Source organism: Micromonas pusilla, assembly GCF_000151265.4.
Source record: "Micromonas pusilla CCMP1545 genomic scaffold MICPUCscaffold_1, whole genome shotgun sequence".
Classification (NCBI taxonomy): Eukaryota; Viridiplantae; Chlorophyta; class Mamiellophyceae; order Mamiellales; family Mamiellaceae; genus Micromonas; species Micromonas pusilla.
In genome coordinates, this window is record NW_003315882.1 from 406,128 (window position 1) to 418,920 (window position 12,793).

At 69.5% G+C, this 12,793-nt stretch overlaps 6 protein-coding genes across 6 annotated transcripts; 3 read left to right on the forward strand and 3 right to left on the reverse strand.

Moving 5' to 3' along the window:
- Positions 1 to 991: 991 nt before the first annotated feature.
- Positions 992 to 2,725, reverse strand: MICPUCDRAFT_13489 (cytochrome b5-like protein; the record flags this gene model as incomplete). The annotated part of the gene is made up of 2 exons (XM_003055350.1): positions 992 to 1,747; positions 1,922 to 2,725. The coding sequence occupies 2 exons, from the start codon at positions 2,723 to 2,725 to the stop codon at positions 992 to 994; spliced, it is 1,560 nt and encodes a 519-aa protein (XP_003055396.1).
- A 98-nt stretch (positions 2,726 to 2,823) lies between these two features.
- On the forward strand, positions 2,824 to 4,463 carry MICPUCDRAFT_46152 (uncharacterized protein; the record flags this gene model as incomplete). Its single annotated transcript, XM_003054807.1, has 2 exons — positions 2,824 to 2,930; positions 3,043 to 4,463. Coding segments are annotated over exons 1-2 (1,500 nt in total), but the record flags the coding sequence as incomplete, so codon positions are not given.
- Positions 4,464 to 4,920: 457 nt separating this feature from the next.
- Positions 4,921 to 5,607, forward strand: MICPUCDRAFT_30666 (carbohydrate-binding module family 48 protein; the record flags this gene model as incomplete). Its single annotated transcript, XM_003054808.1, has 1 exon — positions 4,921 to 5,607. One exon carries the CDS (start codon positions 4,921 to 4,923, stop codon positions 5,605 to 5,607), a length of 687 nt encoding a protein of 228 aa, XP_003054854.1.
- A 169-nt stretch (positions 5,608 to 5,776) lies between these two features.
- On the reverse strand, positions 5,777 to 9,056 carry MICPUCDRAFT_30670 (uncharacterized protein; the record flags this gene model as incomplete). Its single annotated transcript, XM_003055351.1, has 3 exons — positions 9,042 to 9,056; positions 6,383 to 7,170; positions 5,777 to 6,274 (listed from the first exon to the last, which is right to left on the reverse strand). The coding sequence occupies exons 2-3, from the start codon at positions 6,827 to 6,829 to the stop codon at positions 5,777 to 5,779; spliced, it is 945 nt and encodes a 314-aa protein (XP_003055397.1). The 5' UTR covers positions 6,830 to 7,170; positions 9,042 to 9,056.
- Positions 9,057 to 9,755: 699 nt separating this feature from the next.
- MICPUCDRAFT_49978 (uncharacterized protein) lies at positions 9,756 to 10,598 on the forward strand (the record flags this gene model as incomplete). The annotated part of the gene is made up of 1 exon (XM_003054809.1): positions 9,756 to 10,598. The coding sequence occupies one exon, from the start codon at positions 9,756 to 9,758 to the stop codon at positions 10,596 to 10,598; it is 843 nt and encodes a 280-aa protein (XP_003054855.1).
- Positions 10,599 to 10,680: 82 nt separating this feature from the next.
- MICPUCDRAFT_43781 (uncharacterized protein) lies at positions 10,681 to 12,159 on the reverse strand (the record flags this gene model as incomplete). The annotated part of the gene is made up of 2 exons (XM_003055352.1): positions 10,681 to 11,508; positions 11,557 to 12,159. The coding sequence occupies 2 exons, from the start codon at positions 12,157 to 12,159 to the stop codon at positions 10,681 to 10,683; spliced, it is 1,431 nt and encodes a 476-aa protein (XP_003055398.1).
- Positions 12,160 to 12,793: the final 634 nt, after the last annotated feature.

Below are 12,793 nucleotides of genomic sequence, written 5' to 3' on the forward strand. Positions count from 1 at the left end.
GTCGGCGCGGAGACAAGCTCGCGTCCAGCCCGCACCCGAGCTCGTTTAGCACCTGATTCACGAGCTCCTCGGACTCCTCCTCCTCCCCGTCCGCGGCCATGGCGTCGTCGATCGCGTCGCCCATGACCTCCGTCGTGCTCTCCATCTTTTCGTTCTGCCGCTCGAACTCGCGCATGATGTTGTTTAAGGACGGGAGGTTGAGCTGCTTGTTCATGGACGCCATGGCGCGCGTGACGCCGCGCATGGCGTCAGCCATCGCTTGCGTGGACTTGAGCGTCTGCATTCGAAGCGACACGCCCTGGAGCTGGGATTTCAGACCGTAGAACTTCGTGATCGAGTGCCGCGTCCGCACGAGGTCTTTCGCCATCACCTGAGAGGAGGGAGCGAACGAGCGGACGAGAGAGGGGGAGGAGAGACGGACGGTGAGACGACGCGACGACGCGACGCGACGACGCGCGGAGTCGGCGGACTTTCTTTTCCCCCGAAGCGCGGGACGACGACGAGACGCGCCTTGACCGCGCCCATCTGGTTCTGCTTCGCCATCTTCTTGATCTCCGCGATGAGCTTCTTCTCTTGCGACTGGAGGTTGTTCCTCTCGCGGTCGAGCTCGCGGATGGACTTGTCCAGCATCCGCTTGTTCTCCCTGCGCGGCGCGGACGGACGTCGGGGAGGCCGAGAAAAGATAGATGTCACCAACGGCGAAGACGACGACGAAAAGGAACAGGTGGCGGAAAGACGCGTCGCGCGCGCGCGCGAAGAGCACGGCGAGACGCGCACCGCAGCATCTCCGCGGGAGTCTTCTTCTTCTTGAAGAGGCCGAACACCATGGCGAAAGGCGTTCGCGTGCGGTGACGCGCGCGCCGAATGGGGCGCGACGACGGGGGACTCTTCCAAGAGAGATCGAACAGAACGTCGTTTCGGTGATTACTTGACTACAGTCTACCCGGCAAAAATACATCTGCGCTCGCGCGCGACCCCTCCTCTCTCCGCATCACAGCCGCGCGTTGGGAAACCCCCGCATCGCTTGCTTCACCCCCAGCTCCGCCATGATCTCCTCGCTCCCGCCCAAGATCGCCGCGAACTTCGCGCTGCGCTGGAACTGCTCCACGACCTTCCCCATCCCGGTTTGGGTGATGGCGCGTCCGCCGAAAATTTGGCACGCCTCGTCGGACACGACGTTGGCGCTCCGCGTGCAAAACAACTTCAGAAGCGCGATCGGCCCGGCGAGGTGGTTCGCCTGCTCCGCGTGCGTCATGTGCTGCATCTGGTACGTGATCGCCTCCAGCCACGCGTGCACGCCCTCCACGAGGCTCGTGATGCGCGCGAGTTTGTTTCGAATGACGGGTTGCGCGATCAGCGGGTTTCCGAACACGACGCGTTGATTCGCCCACTTGTAACACTCCTCGACGACGAGCCTCGACGCGCGGTTCGCGCCCGCGACGATGTACCACCGCTCGTGGTTGAAGTTATGCATGATGCACTTGAACCCGCCGTTCTCCTCGCCCAGGAGGTTCTCCGCGGGGACCTTCACGTCGTCGTAGGTGACGTACGCGGTACCCGCGGACGGCGAATACGACGTCTTGATCGGCTTCGTCTCGAGGCCTTCGGAGCGCTCGACGAGGAGGAGCGACACGCCGCCGACGCCGGGCCCGCCGGTGCGGACCGCGGTGACGAAGTAGTCCGCGAAGTGCCCGTTCGTGATCCATTTTTTCACGCCGTTGACGACGTAAAACTTGCCGCACGGCGTCTGAGGGTGGAGTTGAAAGGCGTCAGAAGCGGAGTTGAAAGGCGTCGCGGTCGGGGATTGAAAGCGAGGGACCCTGGGCGGAGAGATGCGCCGGGCAAAGTCCTTAAGGATCGGCGTTCACCACGCGAACGGGGGTCGTATGGGGGCCAGTCAGAGACGCGCCTTCTTCGCGACGCACGTCAGCCCCGCGACGTCCGAGCCCGCCTCCGGGCCGGAGATGGCCAGCGCGATGCGCTTCTCGCCGAGGAGGACTTCCCTCCCCACCTTGCGCGCGAGCTCCGGGTTGCCGAACTGCAGCACCGGCGGAATGCCGATCACGAACCCGGCGCCCAGGCCGTCGCAGTATCCGGGCACGCCGAGGCGGCAGAACTCCTCGTGCGCGATGAGCTCGTGGAAGCAGTCGAACTGCTTCGGGGTTATCCCTCCCGGGAGGACGACGCCGCAGTTCTGCACGAGGTCTTCGAGCCACGGGCCGTTCTGTATGCGCATCGCGAGCATCCCGCGCTTGCCCATCTCCTTCCAGAGCTCGTGCGGGGGCGGTTTCCCCGCCGCGTCGTTCGCGGCCGCGTCCGGGACGACGCGCTCGTCGAAAAACTTTCGGAGGTCCGCGCGGAATCGATGATGGCTCTCGTCGTAGAACGAGCTCGGGAGCCCCTGAAACGCGCCGCTCTCCGCGTACGGAACCTTCGAGAGCTCGCCGGGCTTCAGCGTCACGCTCGCCTTCTTCGCGCTCGGCGCGTCGACGAGGGTTCCGATGAGGTACTTCGACGCCATGGACTTGAGGACGTCTTGGCGATGGAAAGCGTAGAAGTTTTTCGTCGCGTCGCTCCCCGCGCTGGCGTCGACGAACGCCTTCCCGCCCGGGTGGAACCGCGCGAACTTGGTGACGTCGTACACCTTGTCGTCGATGATGATCCAGTTCGACTCCGCGGTGTTGTGCTTCGCGACCTCATCGCGCGTGTACCGCGTCGCGCTCATCGCGCCCGCGCGGATGGATCTGAGTGAACACCGTGATGACGCGACACGTCAACAACAGAACCGCCCTCGCGCGCTCTCTTCATCGTCAGTCTTCGCCTCGCGCGGTGGTCGTCGACGCGCGCGGATGGCGACGCCGGCGCCTCTCGCGGCGGCGACGCCGGTCGGCGGCGCGGCGGCGCCGCTCCCGCAGGCGATCCAGTTCCGGGTGCGTCGGTCGTCCGCGTCCCGGCGCCCGCGACGATCCGAGCGTCCGATCCCTCCTCGAACGACCGCGCCTGACGCCCTCCGCCCCCGCCTCCCTCCCTCCCTCTCGGCAGGTCATGCGCACGTGCGCGCCGACGCTCAAGATCGACACGCCGTCGCGGTTCGCGCTCGACGACCTCGGCCATCCCCCGTGCGCGCCGTCGACGTCGACGTCGTCGGACGTCGCGTTCGAGTCGCGCGTCGATCTCGGCCTCCGCGCGTCGCGCGCGTCCGGCGTCACCGGCACGCTCTGCCTCCCGCAAGCGTTCGGCAACGTCTACCTCGGCGAGACGTTCGCGGCGTACGTCTCCGCGATCAACTCGAGCGATCGCGTCGTGCGCGACGTCTCGTTCAAAGCCGAGCTGCAGACGGAGCGGCGTCGCGTCGCGCTCTTCGACAACGCCGCGGAGGCGGCGCCGACGATGCCGCCGGGCGCGACGTTCGACTTCACCGCGACGCACGATCTAAAAGAGCTCGGCGCGCACACGCTCGTGTGCGGGGTCGTGTACACGGACGCGGACGGCGAGCGGAAGTACGCGCCGCAGTATTTCAAGTTCAACGCGGCGAACCCTCTCGCGGTGCGCACCAAGGTGCGACCGGGACGCGACGGACGCGCGTTGCTCGAGGCGTGCATCGAGAACGCGACGCCCGCGCCGTTGCTGCTGAGCCGCGCGACGTTCGAGCCGTGCGCGCACTTGGAGTGCGACGAGATCGTCCCGGCGTGCGTCTCCGGCGCGGGCGTCGTCATTCCAGAGGGGGACCCGCATCGGGGAGAAGAAGGAGGAGGCGGCGGAGGAGGAGGCGGAGGAGGGGCCCGAGACGCCGCCGCCGCGGGAGGGTCGGGACTCGGCGAGGGGTTGCCGTCGCTCGCGAACCGCCCGCTGCGCGTGCTGTCGCCGCAGGGCGGGTCGACGCACTTCCTGTTCGAGCTTCGACAGAGGCCGGACATAACGGTCACGAGCGACACGTTAGGGAAGCTCGAGATTCGATGGACCGGGCACAACGGCGAAGCCGGGCGACTGCAGACGCAGCAGATCGTCGGCTCGCCGAGGATCGGCGGGAAAGACGTCGAGGTCGCGTTCGCCCACGGCGCGCCGCCGAAGACCGCGCGCGTGCACGCGCCGCTGACGTTATCGTGCGTCGTGACGAACAAGACGGCGAGCGCGACGCGCGCGTTGGAGGTCATCGCGCAGCCAGACTCGGACGTCGTCGGCGGCGGCGCGACGGGCGGCGGCGGCGGCGCGACCGGCGCGACCGGCGGCGCGACCGGCGGCGGCGGCGGCGTCGCCGGGATCCTCGTGGACGGCCCGCAGCGGATCGCGATCGGGGCGTTGCCCCCCGGCGGCGAGCGCAGGGTGGAGCTGACGTGCGTGCCGACGCTCCCGGGGACGCGGCGACTGCCGATCGTATCCGTCGCGGAGGCGCGCGGCGACGGGGACGCGCGCGGCGGGCGCGTGTTCGACCAGCTGGCGCGTTTCGAGGTGCTGGTCGAGCGGTGAGAGCGTCGCGCGAAGTCGCTCGCGGTGGATAGGTAGCTAGCTGTTGAGAGAACGAACGACGAACCGCCGCGAGTCCCGAAGCGGCGCGCGCCGAAAACGTACGAGTACTGACTAACTGAGGCCACGGACTAATACTTAACGGACTGGAAGGTCTGGTCTCGTCCAGGTCTCGTCCCGAAATTCTTAGACCCTCGTTTCTGAGTCAAAATTTCCGATGTTACTTTTACAAAAAGGAATATTCGAGGTTCGAACGCACATTCGCGACGCGCCAGTGCACCCCGCGCCGCGCACGTCACCGCACCGACCACCCCGCGCGTCGCTCGCGCGAGCGCATCAGAGATGGGAAACCAACAAGCGCGCGGACGCATCGTCAGCGGCGCCGCGGCGTCGCCGTCCTCCGCCGCGCATTCCGCCGACGGCGTTCTCGGAACCCCGGGCGGGGGTTCGCCCGCGATGGACATCCCCGTCCAAGCGCCGTCGACGCCGCTGTCGTACGGCCCGCAGATCCCGATGGTCCCCGGCGCGAGCGGCCGCGGGATCCCGGACCTCCCCGGCGGCTGGAGCGAGCCGAACACGCTCGTCCCGGTCGCGATCAACTGGAACCAAGGCGGCACCGTCGTCGAGGTGGAGGGGTCGTTCGATAACTGGCAGTCGCGTCAGGCGCTGCATCGCAGCGGCAACCGCGAGTTCGCGGTGGTGAAGATGCTCCCGCCGGGGGTGTACCAGTACAAGTTCATCGTCGACGGCGAGTGGAAGTACGCCCCGGACCAACCCGCGATGTACGACGAGATGGGGAACGTGAACAACGTGTTGGAGGTGCAGGAGTACGTCCCGGAGATCTTGGACTCGCTGGATTCGTTCCTCGCGCCGTCGTCGCCGCCGGAGAGCTACGACTGCGCGCTGTTCACGCAGGACGACTTCGCGAAAGAGCCCCCGGCGTGCCCGCCGCACTTGCACCTCACGCTTCTGAACATGCCGCAGATACCGGACGCGCCGAACTTGCTCCCGCGGCCGCAGCACGTCGTGCTAAACCACATGTACAACGACAGGACTAAGCAACAGCGCGGCCAACACGTGATGGGGACGACGCACCGGTACCGGAGCAAGTACGTCACCGTCGTGTTCGTGAAGCCGAGCTGAGTGCTGTCTGTCTGTAGCGGGATAGACGTAGCGTGGGAAGGGAGAGGGAGGGCGGCGCGGCGAGCGATCGTCGTCGCGCCCCCCGTTTTGTTGTTGTACGAACACCGAACGTTAAAATTTGATGTATGACCAAAGTAAAAAAACCCTACTGAACTAAAATCATTTCAAATCAATCGCACGCGCGGCCGCAGTGCTCCTCGCACTCGCGCCTGAACTCAAACTCCGCGCCCGTCTCCGCGCACGCGTACCCCCGCCCGATCGCGTCGCCGCTGTCGTCGTCGCGAAAGAACGCGTGCGTCAGCGCCTCCTCCGCGCTCGGTCGGTCGCCCGGATCCCACGACAGCAGCCGCCGAATCAGACGCAGCGCCCACGCGCTCGGCAACCCCAAGCCGAGAGGGTCGCGCGCCGCGATCGTCCGCGTCAGCGCGTCCTCGGTGCACTCCCAGGACAGCATCACCGCGACGCCGCGCTCGGGTGGGAACACGCACAGTTCGAGCATCGCGCGGAGACGCACGGCGATCTCTTTCGTCTCCGCGCTCGCGCCGCGGAGCCGACGCTCCACCTCCGAGCGCGTGCGACGGCCGACGGACGCGAACACCTTCGGCGTCCCTAACGCGAGAACCTCGAGGGACAGAACCCCCACGGACCACATGTCGTACGCGGCGACCTTCGCGACGTCGTTCGCGACGTCGTCCGCGGCGTCCGGGTCACCCGGGCCGGAGGCGGCGGCGGCGCGGCGACCCCGGCGCGCCGCCCCCAGCGCCGTCGTCGACACGGACGACGACGACGTCCCGTGATGCAGCGGGATGCCGTCGAACAGACTCTCCGGCGGCGCGTACTCCGGCGTCTGCTGCGCCGCGGTGGGGCCGTCGTCGCCGTACAGCTCACGGAGCGACCGCGCGTCGACCGCGGAGCCAAAGTCCGCGAGCCGAAGCGTCTCCTCTCGGTCGACGGGGGATCCGTCGCCGCCGCCGGACGACGACGACACGAGCAAGTTGCTCGGCTTCACGTCTCGATGCCCGACGCCGAGCGCGTGCGTCAGCGCGCACGCGGCGATCGTCTGCCTGATGAGCTCGCGCAGCCGCCGGCGCCCGCGCGGCGACGCGCGGCGGTCGAGCCACCACCGCGATGGGCGCACGACGCGGAGAGAAGACGCGGAGAAGACTTTTTCGTCGTCGTCGCCGTCGCCGTCGTCGTCGTCGTCGTCGCCGTCCGCGTACATCAGCGACGACAGCGCGTCGCCCTCGTCGCGGAACACGAGCCAGAGCTCGTCCTCCGCCGCGTCGCCGCCGTCGCCGCCTCTGATCTCGAACGTGGACTCGTACCGCGCGACGTGCCCCGCGCCGGGGTGCGCTCGACCCTCCGCGGAGCGCGTCGCCGCTCGAATCGCCTCGCCAAAGTGCGCCTCGCGTCGGCCGCTCAGGCGGACGTCCTCCCCGCGCTCGACGAGGATGCGCTTCAGGACGTACCGCGTCGCGGTCGCGTCGTCGGTCGCGTCGTCGGTCTCGGCGTCGGACGCCGCCGCGCGCGCCGCTGTCGCGCGCCACACCTCGCCGAAGTGCCCGCGCGAGAACGGCCGCCCCCCGGCGCCGCGATACCCTCCCGTCTCCCCCGCGCGCGCGTCGCCGCCGCCGCCGCCGCCGCCGCCGCCGCGCGCGCGACTCGTCTCCCCCGCGCGACGCAGCGGGACGCCGCCGAGGGTCTCCAAGAACCGCGCGACGACGGCGACTTCCTTCCCCGGGACGCTCGTCGTCGGCTTCGTCGCGCGGCGCTCCCCGCCGCCGCCGCCGCCGTCGCCGGGCGTCAACGCGTTCGCTGGCACCCTCGAGAAGAACTTGAGCGCGGAGCCCGCGGTCAGGCCGTCGAGCTCGTCCCACCCGCCGCCGCCGCCGCCGCCGCCGCTCTCCTCGGTCCCGTCTCCGAGTTCGAGCTCGTCCTCCCCCCGCGCGACGTCGACGTCGTCCGCGTGAGCGACGGACGACGACGGGTACGGCCCGGACGTCAACGCGACGACGCGGCGGAGGTTGAACGCGACGCACGTCCCCGTCCCGCCGCCGCCGTCCTCCGCGTCTTGGCCGGTCGTCGCGACGTCGCACGTCCGCGGCGCGAGCGTCGTGCCGACGCGCACGCGGAGCGCGGCGTCGAGCGCGACGAGCGCGCGCTCGTCGTCCGCCGCGGCGGTCGACGTTTCAACTTCCGCCGCGGCCGCCGGCGGCGGCGGCGGCGGCGTGGGCGGCGCGACGTCCAAAGGCGGCGGCGGCTCCTTCGCCGTCATCACGAGCACCGCGACGTTATCGCCGCTGTTCATCAGCATCGCCGCGCGCGCCGCCGTCGCGGCGCCGAGCCTCAGCCGCGCGAGGACGCCGACCTCCGTGGGCGTTCGCCACGCCGCGGACGCGTCGTCGCCGCCGCCGCCGCCGCCGCCGCCGCCGGACGCGTCGTCGTCGCCGTCGCGTTCCTCCCCGGGCAGCCGCCCCGCGGCGGTCCCGCCCAGCGCGATGATATCGCCTCCCGCGGCCGTCTCCGTGCGCGCGCCGCGCCACGCCTCGAGGTCGCGCAGCGTCCATCGACGCGCGTGGTTCTCCTCCGCCTCCCCGTCGCCGCCGCCGAGCGCGAGCGAACACGCCTCGTCGCCGGCGAGCACGTCGGATACGCCGTCGGACACGAGCACGATCGCGTCGTCCTCCCCGAGCGACACGCGCGAAGACACGGTCGCGTTCGCGACGACGCCGTACCGCCGCAGCGCGCCGTCGCCCACCGCGCGGCTCAGGGTCGTTCCATACGAGCGAATGTCGGAGTGGAGTTCAAAGGCGTCAGGTGGAGTTGAAAGGCGCCGAGGGCGGGCGTTGAAAGCGAGGGATGAGCGGAGAGATGCGCCGGCAAAAGTCCTTAAGGATCGGCGTTCACCACGCCAACGCGGTCGTATGGGGGCCAGTGTATAGAACGCACCTCACCGCGAGCTCGCCGTTGACGCGCGGCGTCCCGCCGGCGACGACGACGCCGCCGCCCGCGCGTTCGATCCGCGCGCGCTCGGCCGGGTCGTCCGGCGCGTGGTCGCGCGTCAGCCGCGCGGCCGCGAACGGCGGCGCGCGGCGCGAGGGAGAGGGCGGCGGCGGCGACGCGGCGGCGGCGGAGGTGAGGCCGCGGTCGCGACGGGGCGAGCACGCGAACGCGCGCGAGTCACCCACGTGCGCGATCCAGACGTCGCGGCCGCGCATCAACGCGGCGACGACGGTCGTTCCGCCGGGGGCGCGCGTCGCGAGAAACGCTTCGTCGAGTTCCGTTATCGCCTCGCGCATCGCGCGCTCGACGATCTCGTCCGTGAGCTCGACGCCGCCGCCGCGGCGTCGTCGCGTCGCCGTCGCCGCCGTCGCCTCGCGGAGCTTCGCGTCGACGCGCTCGTGGAGCGTCGCTCTCGCGAGCTCGGACGCGTCCGCGCCGTCGTGGCCGTCGTACACCGCGGCGAACCGCAGCGATGGAGCGTCGTCGCGCGACGACGACGACGGCGGCGGCGGCGGCGTCATCACCGCGCATCGCGCGGCGTCTTCCTGGCGCCAGCGGCGGCCGAGCGATACCGCGTGCGCGCACGACGTCGGGGTGATAAATCTCGCCCCCGCGCGCGCGTGGCTCGGCGCGCGCGCGTCGTCGCGGTCGGACGAGAGACGCACGAGCGACGGGACGTCGAGGACGAGCGCGACGACGCACGCGAGGAGCGCGACGACGAGCGCGGATCGATACGGCGACCTCGCCGCGGGGGGGGTCATCGGGGAGGCATCGAGAGCGTCGGGGCGCGCGCGCGCGAGATTTGTCGTTGAAGGCGAAACGCTCGCGGTCGCTTTCAAAAAAAAATTCATCGGCGCGATTGAAAGCGAAAAAAACAGCAAAAACCTTCCGTCACTGGGGATTCCCGGGCGATTCCTCAGCCTAGTACTAATCCAGCCCAACCGTGCTTAAGTTCGATGTTCCGATGGGTATCGCTGTTCTCACGGTGGTATGAACGGAAGATACCCTCTTAGAACCCGCTCCGTATATATTCCCATTTTCGAGGCTTGACTTCGACTTATGGGTCAGCTCGGAAAATAAATAAATAAATAATCGACGGCAAGCGAAGCGGCTCACGTCAGCGCGCCGCGTCGTCGTCACTCGCGATGAGCGCCGCGACCGCGTCCGTCGCGGCTCCGCGGCTCACGTCGCGGCGCGCGCGCCGTCTCCGCGACGACGCGCGCGCCCCCGTCCATCGCCCCCGCCGCGCCTTCCCCCCGCGCGGCGCGCGCGCGGCGGCGCAGGACGACGACTTCGCGGTGTTCCGCTTCACGCTCGGGATCCCGGGGTTCGACGACGCGGACATCCCGCGCGTCGTCGGCCTCCTCGGCGCGGGGCTCCTCGTCGCGAACCACCTCGCGTCGTCCAACCCGTCCGACGCGCAGGCGCGAACGGAGCTCGTCGGCGCCGCGCTCTCCGCCGCGTGCGTCGCGACGCCGTACTTCGGTCGCCGAATCGACGAGGCGAGCGCGGGCGTCCGCGGCGGCGCGCTCGACGTCCCGGGCGCGGAGCAAGTCTTCGCGTTCGCGGACGACGTGGACGACGCCGCCAAGGCGGACATCGCGTGGGGGACGTACGCGCTGCTGACGCAGACGAACGCGCGCGGGGTGATCGTGCTGGACGCGGACGGGCGCGTGCGATGCGCGCGAGGGTCCGTCAGGCTGCCGTCCACGGGCGTCGCGCCGCCGGGGCCGTCGAGCGCCGTCGTCGCGGACCTGACGCGGACGATTCGCGCGTCGGGGTGCGTGCCCGACGGCGGCGAGGAGGAGGTGTACCTCGCGGATCGAGGCGCGATCGATCGCGTCGGCGCGAACGAGTGGGGGTGGATGCCGCCGGGCGCGGAGTCGGTGTTCGTCGCGAGGAACCTCCTTCTGGCGTCGGACGAGCCGAGGGCGTTCTCGAAGAAGCAGAGGAGCTGGGCGCGCGCGATCGCGAAGAAGCTGAGTTAGCGTAATTAGGGCCTACTATCATATGCACGTGCGCTTATTAGGATGATGGTAACAACGTATCGTACAGTAGTATTAAGAATCGTCAATCGCCGTCGTCGGCGTTCGCGTCGATCTCCGCGAAGTGATCGAAAAACGCGCGGAAGTGTCGGAAACACACGTCGATGTCCTCCGTGCCGCACATCTCCCTGACGCTGTGCATCGACAGCTGCGGGACGCCGACGTCCACGGTCCGCACGCCGAGGTTCGTGCTCAGGATCGGCCCGATCGTGCTGCCGCACCCCATGTCGTTTCGAACGACGAAGTCCTGCGTCGGGATCCCCTCCTTCGCCGCGCACTCGCGGAACAACGTCGCCGTCGTCGCCGTCGTCGCGTACCGCTGGTTCGCGTTGTGCTTCACGACGACGCCCGCGTGCATCTTCGGCGAGTGATTACTCTCGTGCTTATCCATGTAGTTGGGATGCAGCGCGTGCGCCATGTCCGCGCTGACGAGGAACGACCGGCGAAGCGTGCGCTCGACGAGTCCCTCGGCTGCGTCGGCGCCGCCGCACAGCGCGCGCGCGGTTCGATTCACCGTGTCCGCGACCATGGTACCGCCCGCGCCCGCGGTGGAGTCGGAGCCGACTTCCTCGTTGTCGAACAGCGCGATCATGCGCACGCCGGTCTCGTTCTCGAGGTCGCCGTCGCCGCCGCCCGCGTGCAACAGCGCCTTCAACGCGCAGAACGACGACGCGAGGTTATCCAACCTTCCCGAGTATATGAACTCCCTCGCCGCGCCGCCGATGACGGACGGCTGCGTGTCGCACACCTCGAGCTCGAAGTCCACGATCTCGTCCGGGTCGCAGTTCAGTTCCTCCGCGAGGACGGCGAGGAGCAGCGGGTGGTGCGCGGGTTTCTTCTTCTTCTTCTTCTTCTTCAATTTCGCGTCGTCGTCCCCATCCGCCGCCGCGTCCTTCGCCACCGCCGTCTCCTGCTCGAGCTCGCCGCGAATCGCGGTCGCGAGCACGGGCGCGAACTGCGTCTCCGTGTTGGGCTTGAACCCCTCCGTGTTCACGTTCCGGTCGAGGTGGATCGCGAGCGTCGGGATGCGAATGATCGGCCGGTCCACGCGCACGAGCTCGTGACTCAGCCGGCCCTTCGCGGACGCGCGACGAAGCAGAACCTTCCCGCCCACGCTCAGGTCGCGGTCGAACCACGTGTGCCACAGCCCGCCGCCGTACGTCTGCACGCCGACGCTCAAGAACCCGCCCTTCTTGATCGCGCTGACCGGCTTCAGCTTCGGGCACGGCGAGTCCGTGTGCGCGCCGATGATGTTGAACCCGTTCCCGGGCGCGTACTTTTCCCCGACGGCGAACGCGACGATCGAGCTCATGTTTCTCGTGAAGAAATATTTGCCCCCGGGCTTCAGATCCCACGACTCCTTCTCGCTCAGGCGCTCGAACCCGGCCGCGGCGAGCATCCGCGACGACTCCGACGTCGCGTGGAAGGACGTCCACGACGCGTTGAGGTAGTCCACGAGCTCCGTCGCGATCGCGGGGATCTCCGAGGGGACGCTCGAGGCCATGATTCGCGGGCGCGCGGACGACGCGGAGCGCGTCGCGACGGACGACGACGACGACGACGACGACGACGACGCGCGCCGCGTCGCGCTCGGCAGGCGGAAGAGCACCCCGGGGGGGCAGCACTCGCAGTCGTACAGCGGCGACGACGGCGACGGCGACGACGACGGGGAGGACGACGCGGTGACGACGTCGCCGCGCGGACGATGTCGTCCGCCAACGCCGGACGACGACGACGACGACGCGCGCGCGATCGGGACGACGACGCGGCGCGCGGGCGACGCGCGCGTCGAGCGGACGCGCGACGCGCCGAGGGCGAACCCGCGTCGCGCGAGCAGCGCGGACGATCGCATCGCGGCGACGCCGAACATGTCGCGCGCGGCGTGGAGTGCGGCGTTGTCTCGCGACCAATGCCCTAGGGTAAAAGACGGGGCGGGGCGTTCGCGGTGAGGCGCGCCGCTTGATGCGCTCGCTCCCTGCCTCCATCGGCGTGACCCTTCGTGTTCCGCATCCCCGGCGCACTCCGCGGCGCGCGCGAACATGGGCGCGCGAATCGCGGGAAGAAACGGCATCGAGCCGGAGCCTCCGCCCGGATGCGCGAGCGCGAAGACGTCGCGCGCGCGTCGCGCGCGATCCGGA